The 19,906-nt window shown below is 39.2% G+C and overlaps 1 protein-coding gene across 3 annotated transcripts in view; it reads left to right on the forward strand.

Moving 5' to 3' along the window:
• Positions 1-19,906, forward strand: part of PRKAR2A (protein kinase cAMP-dependent type II regulatory subunit alpha) — a gene marked incomplete at its 5' end in the record, with an annotated part of 80,256 nt that overhangs the window by 35,115 nt on the left and 25,235 nt on the right. For all 3 annotated transcript variants that reach the window (XM_079714039.1, XM_079714041.1, XM_079714040.1), the window contains 2 exons: positions 8,481-8,516; positions 17,720-17,772. In XM_079714039.1, coding sequence (XP_079570165.1) covers positions 8,481-8,516; positions 17,720-17,772 — 89 coding nt within the window. The remainder of the gene's footprint in view (positions 1-8,480; positions 8,517-17,719; positions 17,773-19,906) is intronic.

A 19,906-nucleotide genomic window follows, 5' to 3' on the forward strand; every position in this document is an offset into this window, starting at 1 on the left:
TCTAAAAAATAAAACAAATAAATAAAAATAACAAACAGAAACAGACTCACAGATATAGAGAACTAGTGAATACCAGTGGGGAGAGGGGCAAGATAGGGGAAGGGAATTAAGAGGTACAAAATACTAGGTATAAAGTAAATAAGACATGAGGATGTAATGTATAGCACAGGGAATAGAGCCAATGTTTTATAATAACTTCAAATGGAGTATAATCTATAAAAATATTGAATCATCATGTTATATGCCTGAAACTAATATATTATAAATCAACTATACTTCAATTTTAAAAATATTAAGTTTGTCTGTGAGTGGCAGAAAATCCAAAATAATAGCACTTAAAGGAAGCCTAAAGTTCAGGGCCAGTAGGACAGGGAGCTTCATGAAGTTATCAGGGGTCCAGGTCATCCTATCCTGCTACTTTGCAAGCCTATTTCTACTCTTTTCTAGAGTTGAAAGACAAAAGGTAATTAAAACACATAGAATTAGTAGTGTAACTGTGTTATTTGAAAATATAAAGTAAATCTCAGGATAAACAGCCCAAAAAGTTGATGCAGTTGCCTCTGGGGAGCAGGAATTGTGAGTAGGGAGAGATGGATTACAAGACTGCTGAGTTTTGTTGTTTTCTTAGTTATAGCCTCATAGTACTGATTGGCTTTTAAATTTGTGATATGTAAAAGTTTGATTAAAGACAAAATTCTAGAAAATTAGAGTTATTTCATTTAGTGCTTGTGCAAATTTTTTTTCACATAACAATATATTTTGAAGGTCTCCCTGGCAGTTCATATAGGTCTGTTGCACCCTAAATTTTAATGGCTGCATAGAGGTTCGTACTCTGACTATACCAGTTGTTTCCTTAACTTCTTTTTCTAGACAAATTTTATTCTCATTTTTTTTTCTATTACATACAATACTGTAGTGATTATGTGATATATATATAGTTATATAATTGAACAAGACAGATATATATTTTATACATATATATAAAACATATTCCTAGAAGTGTAATTATTACTAGGTCAAAGACAGTTCACAGTTAAAATTTTGACAGAAACTGCCAGATTTTCTTCCAAAATTTTAAGATCACTCTGATAACTGTGTTGAGAATAGATTGATGTGGAGCAAGATGGGCCTTGGGAAGACAAGTTTGGAGGCTGTTGCTATCATCCCAGCGAGAAATGATCCACTTCAGACTAGGGTAACAGTGGCTATGGAGATAGGTAGACTGATTCAAGAAATAAAGTGGGTGGGAGAACAGATAGAATTATTAATGAAGTAGATGTGAGTAATGAAAGAAAGGAAGGAGTCAGGATGATTCAGATGGACCAGTGACATCAATTAGAGTCTTCATGTGAGATGAAACCTGCTTGCCATGGCCAGATTAGATGAATTTATAGATACTTTGCAACTCTGACATTGTATGATTTTGGGATCCATGACAGCACCCTTATTTATAGATTGAATGATACACATATTGAATACTTTGTGTTTTATAATTGTAGGTATATAATTTTATTTGATTTTTTGTATTGTGCAAACATTGAGTTTATCCCTAAACTGCATAGATTTTAATCTTCTGTAAATCTCTGGAATCCTTTTGTTTACCTCCTGTGTGCAGCCACACATCTAACCAATGTGCTTCCTTCCTCCACCAGCTGTAGTCAGAGTGATCTTTATAAAATCCAGTCTGCCATGACTCCCTTCGCTCCGGTTTCTTCATATTGTAACAGAAGTGCTGTGTCCATAGCTGATCCACTCACAGGGAACATTTCCAAGTGGTTCTGTTCCATTCCACCTTGTTTGGGGGTGTCCAAGCCCCCATCCTCTCTCCAGTGGTCTTATAGGTCTTCCGGACTGTGGGAAAGTAGAAGGCCCCCAGTTGGGGAATCAGTGGAGCAAGAGATTAGGTATTCTATACTGGAGGACTTTCCTGACACTCCCTATTATTGGTGTAGGTAATCCTTTCTTTTCTCTTCTTCCAATTAATACCTCATCTCTCATTAAGTCTTGGTCATTATTCTACAGATTTTCCCTTCTGGTTTTGCAGTCACATATAAGGGATTCTTTATCAGGTACTTAAATCTTTGTTCCTGCTCTTCTCCCACAGCTGGAGGAAAAAAAATACGTAGAAATAACTAGTTTATTACTTCTGAATATTGCCCTGCCACAGCATGGCTTCCAAAATAGGCCTTGCTCACCTCACCCTCATCTCTGTGCTGTTTTCCCACATTGCTCATGCCATATCATACTTCTTTCATTTCCTGAAATCATAGGTTCCCTCAACCCCATCCCAACTGTGCTTAGACCTTACTTTGTAGATCCAGACCTTCCTTCACTTTCTCTACATACTCTTCTTATGTGCTCACAGAGCATTCTATACTTGCCTTTGTTGTAGTATATATCACATGTTATGATTATGATACGATTATTTGGGGTCACTGGTTAGCTAGCTCCCAAGATCTTTGTGCTCAGGGGCCATATCTGAATCACTTTTATTTCCCCACTGGTAGCACAGTGCCTGTCCTAGAAGGGCTCAGTAATTATTTGTTGAATAAATAAATATGTATTTGGCACCAGCCAATATTAAATGATTTTTATTTAGTTCAAGGATAGAGGAAATAATCAATATAGAAGAACAATATAGAGGAAAATTGTGATTTTAGAAGAGGCTACTTTATTTTTCTAACAAGTATGTTTTATTCAGAAGCATAAGCATGATCTATGGAAACGAATAATAGGAAAGCAGTTAGGGCTTCCCTCGTGGCGCAGTGGTTAAGAATCCACCTGCTAATGCAGGGGACATGGGTTCGAGCCCTGGTCTGGGAAGATCCCACACGCTGTGAAGCAACTAAGCCTGTGTGCCACAACTACTGAGCCTGCACTCTAGAGCCCGCGAGCCACAACTACTGAGCCCGTTTGCCACAGCTACTGAAGTCTGCGTGCCTAGAGCCTGTGCTCCACAACAAGAGAAGACACTGCAATGAGAAGTTCACGCTCTGCGACGAAGAGTAGCCCCCGCTCGCAGCAACCAGAGAAAGCCCACAAGCAGCGACGAAGACCCAGTGCAGCCAAAAATAAATGAATTAATTAATTTAAAAAAATAGGAAACCAGTTAATATAATTCATCATAATAGGTAAAGTAAAAAATCATGTTATCATTTCTATAGATAACTAAAAATACTATTTAATAAAATTCAAAAATTCCTGGCTAAATTTGGAAGATATCCTTTAACAACTGGTATGCAATTGATAACAGATTTACTAGAGTAAGAGGCTACTTTAATAATAGTTGGAAGCCAGGTTGCAAAAGCCTCAGAAAAAAAGAATGGTCCGTTCACAAAACAGCTCATTTGGGAAGCTTGGTGTTGGAAGGAAGTAGGTATGTGAATTATATAACTAGAGGCCTTAGCAGGGTCAGATAGGAGTTTTCTGTAGGTAGATAGTGGGAAGATGGATATCAAATGTTGGACAGACTAGAGAAAAGGCTCAGTGGGATGGGCCTCATTATCAGCACATGGTCACATGTACCAGCAGAAACTACCACACCAAGGCAAACACACCATTGGAGCTTTTGCTTTAAACTTTGATGACTGTGTACCTAGTTTAGCCAGCACAAGATTCTACAGGATGAAAAAGTGAAGAAAGAATAGCAGCAAATCAAAACTACAATGGGGGGCTTCCCTGGTGACGCAGTGGTTGAGAGTCCGCCTGCCGATGCAGGGGACGCGGGTTCATGCCCTGGTCCGGGAGAATCCCACATGCCATGGAGCGGCTGGGCCTGTGAGCCATGGCCACTGGGCCTGCGCGCCCGGAGCCTGTGTTCCGCAACGGGAGAGGCCACAACAGTGAGAGGCCCACGTAACGCAAAAAAAAAAAAAAAAAAATCTACAAACAACAAATGCTGGAGAGGGTGTGGAGAAAAGGTAACTCTCCTACACTTGGTGGGAGATGTAAATTGATACAGCCACTATGGAAAACAGTATGGAGGTTCCTTAAAGAACTAAAAATAGAACTACCATATGGCCCAACAATCCCACTACTGGGCATATACCCAGAGAAAACCATAATTCAAAAAAACACATGCACCCAGTGTTCATAGCAGCACTATTTACAATAGCCAGGACATGGAAGCAACCTACATGCCCATCGACAGAGGAATGGATAAAGAAGATGTGGTTCATATATACAATGGAATATTACTCAGCCATAAAAAGGAATGAAATTGGGTCATTTGTAGGATGTGGATGGACCTACAGACTGTCATACAGAGTGAAGTAAGTCAGAAAGAGAGAAGCAAATATCGTATAATAACGCATATATGTAGAATCTAGAAAAATGGTATAGATGATCTTATTTGCAAGGCAGAAACAGACACAGACATAGAGAACAAATGTATGGATACCAAGGGGGAAAGGGGTGGGGTGGGAGGAATTGGGAGACTAGGGTTGACACATATACCTTATTGATACTATGTGTAAAATAGACAACTGATGGGAACATACTGTAACATACTGTATAGCACAGGGAACTCTACCTAATGCACTCTGGTAACCTAAATGGGAGGGAAGTCCGAAAGAGAGGGGATATCTGTATGTGTATGGCTGATTCATTTTGTTGTGCAGTGGAGGCTAGCACAACATTGTAAAGCAACCATACTCCAAAAAAATTAATAATAAATAAATAAATTTAAAAAAAAATTTAAAAAGAAAGAATAGCAGCATTCTTTCCCTCTTTTGACCCATAGAGAAAGCAGAATGAATTTGTGTGTGAAATCATGGTGGATTTTTTTTGTCTTCTCTGTTTTCCTTCCCTTCCCTTCTCTGTCTTTTTTTTAAATTGTGAACCAACGAGTCCCATAGTTTATTGATTGGGTCTCAGAACCCTAAATGGGTTACTCGGTGCTTTTCTTGGACTTTTCTTGCATCATTGAGCATTCCTCCTTTGACACCCTGCTTCTCCCTCATCTGTGTTTCCAGGCACCCTGGGACATTTACACTCTCCAAAAACTTTCTTGCCTTTCGGGCTTTCGTCAAGTTATTTCATCTGCCCAGAGATGCATTTTCAACCCCGCCTATGGAGGCCCAGCACAATTGCTACCCATTGGTGACAGCTCTTCCTGGCAATCCCTTTGTTGTAATTAACCACTCTAATGGGCCTGCCCTAACTGCTGCTTTGTGGTCCACTTTTGAGATTTACTGTGCTGTGCTATGTTTTACTATGCTGAGGTCCTCCAAACACAAGGCCCTCATTAATGCCCTGCTTCTGTTATTTGCCTCTGTACACAGCTGGTGTTGTTAACATCCTACCAGCCCAGCTTTAATTTGAGTGTGCCTATTTGCCACAGCAGTTGTAGAATCTTGAGTCCTGAGCTTTGCCCTGCCCTAGCTGTGCTTGGATTATGTTCTCTGGGTTTGGTTTGGTTTGGGTTTAATATTTATTTATTTGGTTGCGCTAGGTCTTAGTTGTGGCAGGTGGGCTCCTTAGTTGTGGCTTGCCGGCTCCTTAGTTGCAGCTCGAGGACTCCTTAGTTGCGGCATGTGGGCTCATTAGTTGTGGCTTACCGGAGCCTTAGTTGTGGCTTATGAACTCTTAGTTGCGTCATGCCTGTGGGATCTAGTTCCCTGACCAGGGATTGAACCCGCGCCCCCTGCATTGGGAGGGTGGAGCCTTAACCACTGCCCAACTAGGGAAGTCCCTGTTCTCCAGGTTTTTATGCCGTATCCTACCATGTTCATAGTGAAGATTCTATTATCTTGTCCATCATGTTTCAGTTTAAAATAGGAGAGACTTTGGGAAATGTTTTCAAATTCTCCAGCATGTTCTTAATATTCACCACATAAAATATTCTACATGCTTAAAGAACCATGTTTTAATTTCGGGGTATGTCAGCATTTATGAGTTCTTTTAATCAGGAATAATGACTTTTAGTTTCCACTGAGATTGCATTTGTTAATATTTTTGAGGCACATGTTTTCAGATCAGGTAACCTAAATTTTAAGTCTTCCTATTCCCTATGTATTTGTTTATAATAGAAAAGGAGAGCATTTTAGGCATTGTTTTCTGCTGGAAGATTTTCTCATACTTATACTGGTTGAATACTTTGACCCACATAAACTCTGATGTGCTCTGTTTTGGGCTATTTAAGCAGTGGTGAAATTACAATAGATGGTCTCTGTCTGCTGTAGTCATTAATTACATTCTCTATGCCTTGGCATTGTATTTTGCTCCAACTGCAGCTGTTTCCTCTGGCCCTATGAAAGCTTATAAGATGTGTGCTAATTTAAAATGAAATAACACATAGATTTATCAGGCAGCATGTTTGTGTTTCTACATTACATTTTACACTGCAAGTCACTTTTTTTTTAAGTACCTTTGAACTCTTTCACAGAGGGAGTGCTTTAGGAATTTAAAAAATCATTTTGTCTTTTTTGCATGATATATGAAAGTATTGGTTTTAAGTTTGCATTTAAAATTTTTGATTCCTTCTTTTATGTCTTTGTTTTAAACATACTCTTCTTACTTTATGATAGTTCTATAATCTTGATATCTCACCCTTTGTTTGAAGTATCCCCTGATAGCACCCATACTAAATTGTTTCACTGTGTACTTTATAATTTTAGGTTGTATACTAATGTTTGATGGGGTTTTAATTATGGAAATTCCATGAGGCCTGGGTTGAGGGCTTATGCTGGTGTACATTTCATCCGTCTACCTGAGTGACAAGCACATGTGTTTCAGATGATCAAAGGAAACTCTCCCACATCTCTCAAGCTAGAAAGCAAGCTCCATGAAATCAGGGATCTTTGTTTTATTTACTAATGTCTCCCAAATGTCTACTGTAGTGCATGGCACGTACTAGATACTCTACCTATATTTGTTGAACTGAATCACTTCCTTTCCTGGTGGATGGATTAATTTTGACTAATCCACTTTTTATTGAGGAAGTAGTGACAGACTATTGTAGGTACTTTCAGGAATGCTGGGGTTTTCTTTTGACTATTTGCCTATTTGTTCCAGTAACATGACTTTGACCCTGTGCTGTGCAAAAAGATAATCCTAATCCTATTAAGATGAATGAGCATTTGCCTCCTTCCTGTTTGTTTCAGAGACCTCGCATTAGAGTTTGGCTTCAATTTGTTTTTCACTAATCCTCAAATTTCTGTTTTTTGGAGGGTTATAAGGCATATTTTATATATTTTAAAAATAAAATTAATCAGATTAACGTTTGAAGGTGATAAAAACCCACCTTGTTTATTTTTTTTTATAAATTTATTTTTGGCTGCATTGGGTCTTCACTGCTGCTTGTGGGCTTTCTAGTTGCGGTGAGTGGGGGCTGCCCTTCATTGCGGTGTGCGGGCTTCTCATTGTGGTGGCTTCTCTTGTTGCGGAGCACGGGCTCTAGGCGCGTGGGCTTCAGTAGTTGTGGAATGCGGGCTTAGTAGTTGTGGCTCACGGGCTGCATGGGCTTAGTTGCTCCGCAGCATGTGGGATCTTCCCTGATCAGGGCTCGAACCCGTGTCCCCTGCATTGGCAGGCAGATTCTTAACTGCTGCACCACCAGGGAAGTCCCTCCACCTTGTTTAAATGATATATAGTTCAGTGGTAAGAATTTAGATAACCATCAAACATAAGGAATGATAGGTGAAAAGTAGGAAAAATTAGCAAAAAAACTTTTTTTTGTTTGTTTTAACCTAAAAACGTGATCATTTTTTCTGATTAATATAGTGACCGTGGGTGGAGAAAACCCACCTGTATTGAGGGAGAGTATAACTTCATGGTTAATTTTTTATTTTAGTGTAATACTCATTAAATTATTTTATTTTTAAAAAAATATTTATTTTTTAATTTATTTGGTTGCATCAGGTCTTAGTTGCGGCAGGCAGGCTCCTTAGTTGCAGCTCACCAGCTCCTTAGTTGTGGCATGTGGGCTCCTTAGTTGCGGCACGCGGGCATGCGAACTCCTAGTTGCGGCATGCATGTACGATCTAGTTCCCTGACCAGGGATCAAACCTGGGCCCCCTGCATTGGGAGCGAGGAGTCTTATCCACTGCGCCACCAAGGAAGTCCGTCATTAAGTTATTTTAAAATGAAATGTAAATGCAGGTCTAGCAGGTCTTGGGATTATCCTTAAAAGAAGAAAATTTAACTATTTGATATCATAAAATTACCAGTAAATTTAGTAGACTTCTTATTCATTTGGTGTGATACAAATTAGGTGGAACTTGGATGTGAACAGAAATAAAATTGCCACCCACGTTGAAGTTATAAAGAGCTTGTTTTCAAAGACATATATTATTCTTTATATTGTCTTTATGTGATCATGTTGAACCACTGTCTCTGGCTGATTATGGAAGAATATGAATTGATCCACCACTTGGTATTGAGGTTCCTAGTTCTGTTGTCAAAGATCTTTGCAAAAAGGGAGGATAAAAATGGGGTCATGTGATATAATGATGACTAAACATTGCTTCTTTGTTTTGCAGTTCCAGTTCCTAACAGATTTGATCGACGAGTATCAGGTATGTATTCTTTTTCATAGCATACTACTGAAATGCTATTTTAAGATGGGATTATCATAAATAAAAATAAAGTGAACTTTTTAATAAAAAGGTAAGCATTATAGAACATTATAAAAATTACCTGTGGTTCCTTCATTCTGTTTCATTTTAAGTTCTGAGTATATATGTACTTATTTTTATATTATTATAATCAGTTTATCTCATGTCATTAATATTTTTCCATGTTCATAATTATGGCTTCTAAAAACAACTTTTCATATTACTACTTCTGGCATTCTATATTATGCTTGCCATTAGCTTCTTGCTTACATTGTTGAGGCACTTAAATTACTTCCTCAGTAATAGTGCTGGAAGTAGCATTCTCTGGTCAGAGACTGAACGTTGCCTTGGCTTTTTCTGTGTATTGCTTACTAGAGATAGTCTACAAAATAGGCTACAGGGAGAAAGACACCCTGCAAAGACCTCTTTTCCACCACCATCTCACTAACATAGGCAGTGCCTACTCCTTTCATTTATTTTTTTAATATATTTTTATATTGTTGACTTACAAACATACTCCTTTAATTTAGATGTAAGATATACCTCAAATTGTTTTATTTGGGATTCCTTTGATTATTAACCAAAAATGAACATTTTCCAAATATGGGAAATCTATTTTATTTTCTTCTATGGGACTAGTTTGATGATATTTTTCCCTTTTATCTGTTGTGGTTGAGATTATTTTTTGTAAGTGTGAATAAATTTCTATCATGATTTTTAATTGATTGATTGATTGATTTTTGGCTATGTTGGGTCTTCGTTGCTGTGTGCGGGCTTTCTCTAGTTGCAGAGAGCGGGGACTACTCTTCATTGTGGTGCGCAGGCTTCTCATTGCGGTGGCTTCTCTTGTTGCGGAGCACGGGCTCTAGGTGCGCAGGCATCAGTAGTTGTGGCACGAAGGCTCAGTAGTTGTGGCTTGCGGGCTCTAGAGCTCAGGCTCAGTAGTTGTGGCACGTGGGCTTAATTGCTCCACAGTGTGTGGGATCTTCCCGGACCAGGGCTCGAACCCATGTCCCCTGCGTTGGCAGGCAGATTCTTAACCACTGCGCCACCAGGGAAGCCCCATCATGATTTTTAACCTTTTGAAAATTTTAATACAAAATTTTCCAGGTTGGTGTGCTACTTATTTTAATTTTGCTGTTTTTTATTGACTCAAAAATTTTGATCTGTGACTGGTACCTTGAACACTACCTGGCACAGAGCAGGTACTCAGTAAATATTTATTGACTATGTACATCTCTTTTTTTTTTTCATGATTATTCCTAAGCTGAGAAGGTCCCCATTTTTTCATAGAGCTGATAAATATGTTTTCTGAAAGTTTTTCTTATAATAAGATGCTTGACTTTTGGATACATGTAGAGTTAATTTGATTGTACAGTTGGGATGTTTATGTGTTTCAAAATTGCTATGCGAGCTGTATGTGTCACATCATTCTTTCATATCCCCTTGTTCTGGGAAGGTTTCTTGACTTTAAATTGTCATATGACCTAACATCTGGTAAGGCTCAGAATCTCTTTCGTATCCCTCAATCATTTTCTTTGAGAAAATCTGCTCATTTATGTTTTCAGAAAGTTTTTGGTAAGGTTGTACACCAAAGTCTGTTGAAAGGAGTTTGAAGAATGTGTTGTTACTTACAGAAAGTCATTTACAGAGACAGGACTTCCCTGGTGGTCCAGTGTTTAGGACTCTGCACTTCCATTGCAGGGGGCATGGGTTCGATCCCTAGTTGGGGGAGGGGGTGTCCCAACATGCCGTGAGGTGCAGCCAAAAAAGTCTTACAGAGAGGAAATAGACTAGAAATTGAGACTAGTATGAGACCCATGAGCTACTATCTCCCATTTCTGTTCATCCCTGCACCCCTTTTTACCCAAAGATTAGTAATAGATCTTGACATTTGTGGGACAGGCCTGGGGAATAGAGAGTGCGGTGACATCTCCTCCAGAGGTCACAGACGGTCACAGATGAATTGCTGCGTAGCCTCTCCGTCAATGTGGTTCAGTCCTTGAACTCTACGGAGGACTCAGACAAGTACTTGGTATTATCCCTACCCTTAGCTTTTATAATCTTACTGAAGAGTTAAAACTTTTTAATATCATTCAAATGTTAAGTGAAAAAAAAGGATTCTTAATAGAGTCCAAAATGATTATTCAAGAGAGCAAATAGCTTGTTAGCAATAGCTAACATTTTTTGAGTGCAGGCTGTGTGCTAGGTGCACATTTTTAAGGTCTTTCTAAATGGCTGCCTTGTATTGTTGAATATAATCCTCAGACGAACACTATGAGATACATGCTATGATTATCCCATTGTATGGATAGGAAAACTTGGGGACAAAGCAGAGGTTAAGTAACTTGCAACAGTTGAGGTGATAAAGTTCCCACAGGTAGCATGGTTCCTAAGTACTACCCTTAGCATCCCTATGTACCCTTTCTTATACCCTCTGGAACTCTTGGTCAGTCTTCAGCTAAATCCGTAAACTCAGAGAACAGAGCCTATTCTCTGAGTGCAGTCTTCATCTTCCTGATCTAGCTGAAACTTGGCCTGCCCTGCAGGCTTTTCAAATGGCTCATTTCTCGTTCACCTTCCTTGTAACACTGACAGGAGGTGGGTGAATATCTCTACTGTTCCTCTTTGTTGCTTCCAGGCCATTCTCTCTCCCTCCTCCCTAAAACCCTCGACTTCAAACCTCACATTATATTCTACCAGCCACTGCCCCTCCTTGTTTTTGTCCTCTAATAACCCCCTGGTTGTTCCTAATTATTTCCACATAGATAATCCTTCCAGTCTGGTCCTTCCATTCCTTGACATCCTCTTCTCCAAGGTTCTTGTCTTCCACCCTACTTCAGCCACTCATTTCCATGGTTGTATTGTGGTAGGACCAGCATTACAACTCTTCATATTCTCAATCAGTGATCCCAGTCTCCCACCACTGCCTGCTGTCTTCTAACAGCTCCTTTGCTGTCCCACTCCAGCTCTCACAACTCATTGATCCTGTCTCCTTTTCACTTTCTCGCTTCCTCTTTACTAACCTTAAATTTCTTGATCAGTGATTATAACGACTCCCTGGCACCTTCCCTCAATTCACTTTTCCCTTTTTATTTTCTTGGCTAAACCACACTGTGGTTAAACCCAATTCTCCACTTAGTGTGTCTGCACCACAGCTGTACTTGGTTGAGGGAAAATACGCAGCCCTGTTGACTGATCTTATTTCAGCTCATGATCATTAACTTCTAGTAGGCTCTTGATGGCAGCAATCATACTGTGTTTCTATACTTCTTTCACGCCCCATTCTCCTAGGTAAGTCTTCCGTTTCTTCTCTCTCTCCAAACCTCCAACACCTCCTCCCCATCCTCATTCCTGTCAGATAATCTTCCTCTCAATTTAACTAAGGAAACAGAAGTAACAGAAGAGAATTTCCATAGGCTCCCACCCCATCTATCCTTCTTAATCTGCCTGTGAGTCCAGTTGTCCACCTGTACACTAGATCTCAACCCTTCATCCTTCCAGCAGTTACCTGTTCTTTATCCTGCATAATCTTTATTCTTCAACTGGATTATTTTTCTCAGCAAAGAAACATATCATTGGCTCTCCATTCTTAAAAATAAAACTTAAAAAAATCACTCTTCCCTCTCTAGCTACCACCCTTTCTCTCTCCATATCTTTATAGCAAAACCCCTTGAAAGAATTGTCCATATTTCTAGTTTCTCTTCTATTCTCTCTTGAGCCCATTCTAGTCAGACTTTTGCTCCCATATCTCACCAAAGCTACTTTGTGTATTGCTCACTCACATTCTTCAGAAGGAAGGAACAAAGGAAGGGTTGAGGAATCAGGAAGATAAATTACTGGAGGCAGAAAAAAAATCAAGAAACACTTCTTGGAGGGAGGCAGAAATTGCACTGGAAGTTGAAAAACATGGTTACTATTTGGCCAGTACCAAGAAGGATGCATTCTAGGTAGAAGAATGTCTTAAGAACTTGAAGGGGGATAAACTGGACCTGGCTGCTCTGGCTGTAGGAGAGGAGATAAAATAAAATTGGAAAGATAGTTGGGGAATGGGCTCCTGATGTGATCCAAGGATTTCAGCTAAAACTAGTTGTGTGAGGACATGTGCTGTGTCAAACACTGCAGAAGAGACTTCAACAACTCAGGGTGTCTGACTGAATAATAATCTGGAAAGTAAAGCAGCATAGGAGAGCTAACAGTTGTTGAGTGTCTCCTGTGAGCCCAGCCCTATGTTTAAATGTCACCTCCTATTATTAACCCTTTAACATGGTTCTAGTATTATTATCCCCTCTTAGCGTTGAAGAGACCAAGGACTGGGGACATAGAGAAATAGTGAGTGAGCAATAGATGGACCTAAGCTCAGACTCCAGTGAGTGTAGCTTCAAAGATGAGCTTTTCCCCTCCTTGATGCTGCCTCTCCCTTGCAAATCACTGGAATTGAAAAGCTGTACCTTCCAAATCCTTCTAGCAGAACAGTCCCTCTACATCGAGTGATAAATGCATCAAATGAAGAGAGTCCATAAATTCCTTAAAGGCAGTTTTCTTTAAATAGTTCTAAATTAGTGTTAACTGTCTTTCAGTTTGAAATGTTAGTTTGATTCTGTTAATTTAAAAACTTCATCCAGGGACTTCACTGGTGGTCCAGTGGTTAAGAATCCTCCTTCCAATGCAGGGGACGCGGGTTCGATCCCTGGTTGGGGAGCTAAGATCCCACATGCCATGGGGCAACTAAGCCCACGCACTGTAGAGCCCACGTGCCAAAACTACTGAGCCCGGCGCGCTGTGCAACCCGCGCCACAACTAGAGAGAAGCTCGCGTGGCACAATGAAAGATCCCACGTGCTGCAACTAAGATCCAATGCAGCCAAATAAATAAATAAATATTTTTTTAAAAACCTTCATCCAAAAAAGAAAAACCCTTTTGTTTCATAAATTTCTGTTGTTTAAGCCACCCAGTCTGTAGTATTTTGTTATGGCAGCCCTAGCTGACTAATATACCCAGGCTATATCAACTCTTCATGGACACTGGCAGGACAGCACAGGGCCTCATGCCTGTGACCAGGATCTGGGCTCATTTCTTTGTAGAAATGAGGGGATTTTCTCTCACAAACACATTTTAGTGATTCACGTTTCTGGATGGAAGAAGCACCAGTTAAAATTTAGAAGAGGAAATTCTGCTGGATAATCTATTGTTACTTTGTACTGTTTCCTATTACTAACTAGTGACATCTGCTGGAGAACTGTGGCAAAATTAATTCCCTCAAATGAGGGGCTGTGCTGCTCTTTTAGTCTTCATCTTCAATAGGTCTTGACCATCTCATGACATTCAGTGTAGGTCTTTTTTTTTTTTAATTTGTTTATTGATTGATTGAATGATTTTTGGCTGCGTTGGGTCTTTGCTGTGCGCGGGCTTTCTCTAGTTGCGGCGAGTGGGGGCTACTTTTTGTTGCCATGCGCAGGCTTATTGTGGTGACTTCTCTTGGTTGCAGAACACAGGCTCTAGGCGCGTGGGCTTCAGTAGTTGTGGCACACAGGCTCAGTAGTTGTGGCGCACGGGCTTAGTTGCTCCGTGGCATGTGAGATCTTCCTGGACCAGGGCTCAAACCCATGGCCGCTGCATTGTCAGGTGGACTCGTAACCACTGCGCCACCACGGAAGCCCCACATTCAGTGTAGGTCTTGAGGCTGCATAGGGGATGACACAGACTCTGGGACTCCCCGCACTGAGACAGGTTTCCTGATGTGTAGAACCATAAGGGGCAACAATCACATAGAAACTTAAAAATGGATTTTTTATATAGAAAATGAGAAAAGTAATTCAGAATCGGTACCAGAAAGAAGTAGAGGGGTTGAAGGTAAACAAAGGAAGAGGGAAAAGGGAGCCGAGTGTGATGCTTAAAAGAAAAGGGAAAAAATGAAAACCAGTTTAAAAAATAAAGATATAATGTTTTTTCACAAATAGAAACAATAATTTTAATGAAAATAACTACTTTTGTTTAAATTATAGTGCTGTACCTTAAGACTTAAAAACTATAACATTTGTTGCCTCAGTTACATTGTCTAAAAATATAAAAATGAGCTAAGTTGCTAAAATACTTTCCTCCAAACTCAGAGGAAAAGCAAGCCTGGAAATAGGCTAGCTCAAGACTAAGTGTCATTATCAGTAAGATCCTGTCAGTCTCATCATTAAAGGCTTATTATTTTCAACTTCTTAAATGAATATTTTCATACATATGCAAAAGTAGAGACAGTTAGTATAATAATACTCATATATCCATCTGTCTCCAAAATGAGGTTTTTTAAAATGCGTATTTCTAAGAAGACATTTTGAAATCCTGGACCAAGTAGTAGCAGAGTAGACTGAATAAAGGTCAAATATGAGAATATTGAGGTAGAATCTGATGTATTCATTGGGTAAGAGGTGAAACAAGGAAGCCATGGTGAGTTCCAAATTTCTGGTTTAGAAACCTGGGCTGATAATGACAACATTAATCAAGAGTGCAAAGAACCAAGAGGTTTGCAGTTTAAAATAGTGTCTGGTTAGCTGCCCTCAACAGCAGCTTCCTCAGCCCCCTACCCAAATACCCATGAAGATGTGAAAAGTGGCAGCAATAACATCTAGGAACTCAGGAAGGTGTCTGCCTTAATCTTTAGGACAGATCTGAGATAAACTTGTTTCCTTGTGGAAACAGGAATGGCTTGGAGAAAGACAGAAAGAAAGTCATTATCTACATCCCATTATCACTTCCCTGGCTCAGCTACAAAAGCCTGTGCCACCAGGGGCTGGGCAGCACTCTGCAGAACATTACCTGATGCTGTTTTAGGGACTAGAATGGTGCCTATCCTCTTACGCCCTTCTCCCTGATTTTTCTCCATCTATTTAAGGATACTGGGTCCCTGTTAGACAGGCAGAGTGTTGATGGCATTACAGTACAGAAGGCGTGGTCCACACAAGTAGGCTGGGCAGGGAAGGGAGTCCTGTGTACAGGTCATGCTGGGAGTCACCATTTCTCAGGTATTCCATTAGATCAGAATCAATGAGGAAGGGGAAGCTGGGATGCAAGCTAGACCAGGGCTGCAATGAGTAAATGTCTCTAAGAAATCAGGAGTTAAATTGAGAGTGGTATGTATCATCTTATCCCCTCATTATAGGTATGTAGAGATTTTTAGCCATCATACAAAAGAATTGAGCATAGGGTCAAGAAACTTATATTTCTTGCCTGCTAACAAATAAGAAATAAACCCTAACAAACAATACAAGGCTTATGAATGAATTTGGCAGATTCAGCATATAAGAGGAATGAAGATTAGAAAGGTCCACTACAAAATGCTCATAGAATGCAAAAAATCATTGCCTTTATTTTGTTGCATTCTGGGCAACACCAGTGATCACATCTAGATCATTCCTGGCAAAACAGTTTTGTTAGTGAGTACACTAACTTTTTTATTCACTAGATAATTCATTGTGTCTACCATTGTAACACCTAAGGGTAAGATTTTAAAATCACGACTTGTACTGACATCTCCAATTCTAACCCTTCTTCTGTTCCATAATTTTATTCCCCTTTTCTCCAGTGAAAAACATCTGGCTGTATATTTGTTTACTCACAACTGTAGTACACAGAGGAGTTTTGGAATTACTGTACCACTGCAAATAGCAGTTCTTTTTTGTCGTTGGAATATATCCCACTGAGGGTGGATGGTTACAGTACTATGTTCAGAAGCTACTTAAAATAATTCTCCTTTCCTTCTCTGTGGTTATGTTATCAACCTAATATGTGGTTAGGTTCATTTGTTTCTCTTTGTATTCAGTTTTAGGGTCCCTCCATCCTTATCAATTTAATTTTTTAAATATATAAAACATTTTAACATGGCTTAACGGTCAAAACTATATAAAAGAATTTTCTTAGAGAAGTTTCATTCCCTTCCCTATCCCTTCTTTTTTGTTTCTGCCTACCTTCTAGAAAACAATTTTATTACTGTCTAGTTTATCTTTCTCTTGTTTCCTTTTGAAAAAATAAATATATTAAATTTTTTGTATATATATTCATATTTATATATTTATTCCCTTCCCCCCACCCTTGTTTTTTGGCTGCATTGGGTCTTAGTTGTGGCACACAGGATCTTCCCTGCAGCATGCTGGATCTTTCGTTGCGGCACGTGGGCTTCTCTCTAGTTGTGGTGCTTGGGCTCTGGAGTGCACGGGCTTAGTGGTTGCAGCATGCAGGCTTAGTTGCCCCGCTGCATGTGAGATCTTGGTTCCCCAACCAGGGATTGAACCCGTGTCCCCTGCATTAGAAGGTGGATTCTTAACCACTGGACCACCAGGAAAGTCCCCCTCCCCCAATCCTTATCTCTCCTTTATCATGGAAGTCCTTCTTTATGGAAGGGACAGCATACTATGTAGTATATTCTTCACCTTGCTTTTTCTGCCTTTTTTTCCCCTAGAACTCACTATTTATTAGCCTATGGGGATCTTCCTCGTTCTTTCTTATAGCTTTCTGAGTCACATGGGTACTTACATCATTTATGATATTCTGCTATTATAAACAGTTGTTCAGTTAATATTTTTTAAGTCTTTGCTTTACGACAAAGACACGTCCTGTGGCCCGCTGGTGCAAACTCAGGTTACCTGCAAAGAAAATCAAGTTGGTTTTAGATTTATATAATACTGTACCTAGAACAGAACCTGACACATAGTATTTACTTTGTTTAAAATTCTTACTTTTAAGTTATTCATGTACATAATGATGTTGAGATATTTTATTTTAATTGATTCTTTTCATAATTACTCCAATTCCGTATCCATATGTTTATATTGCATATACTGTACTTTTTGGTTTTCCATCCCTGCTTCATAGCTCAGCAGAGACAGCACTTCCTTGCTTGTCCTTGCTACTACCATAGAATTTAGTAGATAATATTTTTTATCATCTCTCTCCTGTTTGGACTCCCAGTCCCTAGAGAGCTGGCTTTTCATCACTAACAGAATGCCTGGCATTACTAGGTACTTAATATATTTGTTAATTGAAGGAAGGGATTACAAAAATCATTATAGCTTTAGAAAACAGTGAATAAAAGAAAATTGTGTCCACTTCCTATTTTCCAGTAAAACACACATCTGTTTTATTTATTTTTCTCTTTATTTTTTTCTCTCCAAATTTAGTCTGTGCTGAGACCTATAACCCTGATGAGGAAGAGGAGGATACTGATCCAAGGGTAAGAACTGCAGCAAAGGTATTAGGTAGAATAATTTTAGTCCCCACTCACTCCCCTCCTCCTCTACATACCACATCTAATCATGCTGACATTTAAAATAAATACAAATTAAAATCTCAGCAAGATGCCATCTTTTATCTAACAGATTGACAATTATTAAGAAGAATGAAAGCAAGATTGGTTGAGGATATGGTAAGGAGGGATGCCTAGCTGTAGCTGTCAGAGCTTTATACTTAGTCAAGCCAACTGACTCAACAGTTACGTGAAGGAGAATTCATCCCTAACAAGCAGTTGGGTCCTTTCTAAGGAGATTATTGCAGTATTGTAAAATTGAAAAATGGAAGCAACATAAATGAACCAAAATAGGGGATGCCAAGGGCTAAATTATGGTACATTCAAGTCAAGAGAATCTGCAGCAATTGGAAATGATGATACAAGACTGGCTTTAATGACATGGAATGATGTATATTTGAGGTACATTTTATAGAGCATTTTATAAAATAAAAAATAATTTTAAAATATCTATCCGTCTGTCTACCTATTTACTTATTTACTTGTTTGTGCAAAGATTTATACCTGGAAGGATATATCCCAGATATTAACAGTAGTTGTTGTAGGACTATGGTTGATTTTGGGGTGCTTTTTTAAAAACTCAGGTTTTTAAATTGTTGTACAGTTAACAAATTACTTTTATAAAAGCAAATTTGAACCATCTTTTTTTAAAGATTGATGTTATAAAAGAAATTTTAATGATCTTTCAAGTGTGCCTTAAAATGAGTAGACTATGAAAGATCTCTGAAGTATTCTAATAATAAAATGCTACCATTGTGTGAATATAATAGACATGTAGGTTTTTGAATTTTTTATTTTAGATATTGTAAAATTTTGATGACTTTAAAAAGTTAAAACTTTTTTTACTAACTTTTTAATATCACAAATTTAAATTACTTAACACTTTTGACATCTGTTATTTCTGGTCAATTTAAGCAATGTATTTTTTTTAGGGTGAAGACAATACTTAGGAAGGAGCTTGATGGGTCTCTCAATTATAACAGTGATACTAGGCAATAATTATTTTTTTTAGTTCAATAAACATTTATTAAATATCTGTAGTATTAGTAATAGGAGTAATAGTTGTTGTTTTGGTTTTTGTGGGGTTTTTTTGCGGTATGCGGGCCTCTCACTGTTGTGGCCTCTCCCATTGCGGAGCGCAGGCTCTGGATGCGCAGGTTCAGCGGCCATGGCCCACGGGCCCAGCCGCTCTGCAGCATGTGGGATCTTCCCGGACCAGGGCACGAACCCGTGTCCCCTGCATCGGCAGGCAGACTCTCAACCACTGCGCCACCAGGGAAGCCCAGGAGTAATAGTTTTTGAGCACCTACTAAATGCCAGGTTCTGTTTTAAACACTGCCTGTATTAGCTCATTTAATCCATATGACAATTCTAATTTTGTAAATATCACTAATACTACTAGTAATACTAAGCTATTGAGGTTTGAACTCTAGCTTGTATAGCGGTTGTTTACTTGCCATCTCCACTTACATTTCAATAGACAACTCATACTGAGCTCCTGACTATTTCCATTTAGACATTCTTTTTCACCCACAGTCTTCCCCAGCTCACTTCTTGGCAGCTCCAAACTTTCTGTTGCTCAGGTCCAAAATTTTAGGGTCACCCTCAGCTCCTCTCATTTTTTCATACCCACATTCAATTTTTCAGCAAATCTGATAGGCTCAGTCTTCAAAACATATTTAAAATTCCAGTACTTCTCAACACCTTCATGGAGACCACCGTGGTCCTAATCACCACCATTTAGCACTAGGATAATCACAGTAGCTTTCTGGCTTTCTCTGTTGCCTCCCTCAAGGCTGTTCTTCACTCAGGAGCCAGCATGAGCCTTTAAAAACATTAGATCTCTTTCCTTCCTGTCAGAACCCTCAGATTGCCCCCATGTCACTAGAGAAAAGTTCCAGATCTGTGATCTACAATGCCCTCCACCTAACCCCCAAACCTGGTCTCTTCCTGATCTTTTCCCCTCGCTCTGCATCAGTCACACCTGTCTCCTGGTTTTTCTCAAACATGCTATTAACCAACCATAAGACCTTGTTTTCACTTGCTGTTCCTTCTGCTTGAG

The sequence above is a fragment of the Hyperoodon ampullatus genome (assembly GCF_949752795.1).
Source record: "Hyperoodon ampullatus genome assembly, chromosome: 10".
Lineage (NCBI taxonomy): Eukaryota > Metazoa > Chordata > Mammalia > Artiodactyla > Ziphiidae > Hyperoodon > Hyperoodon ampullatus.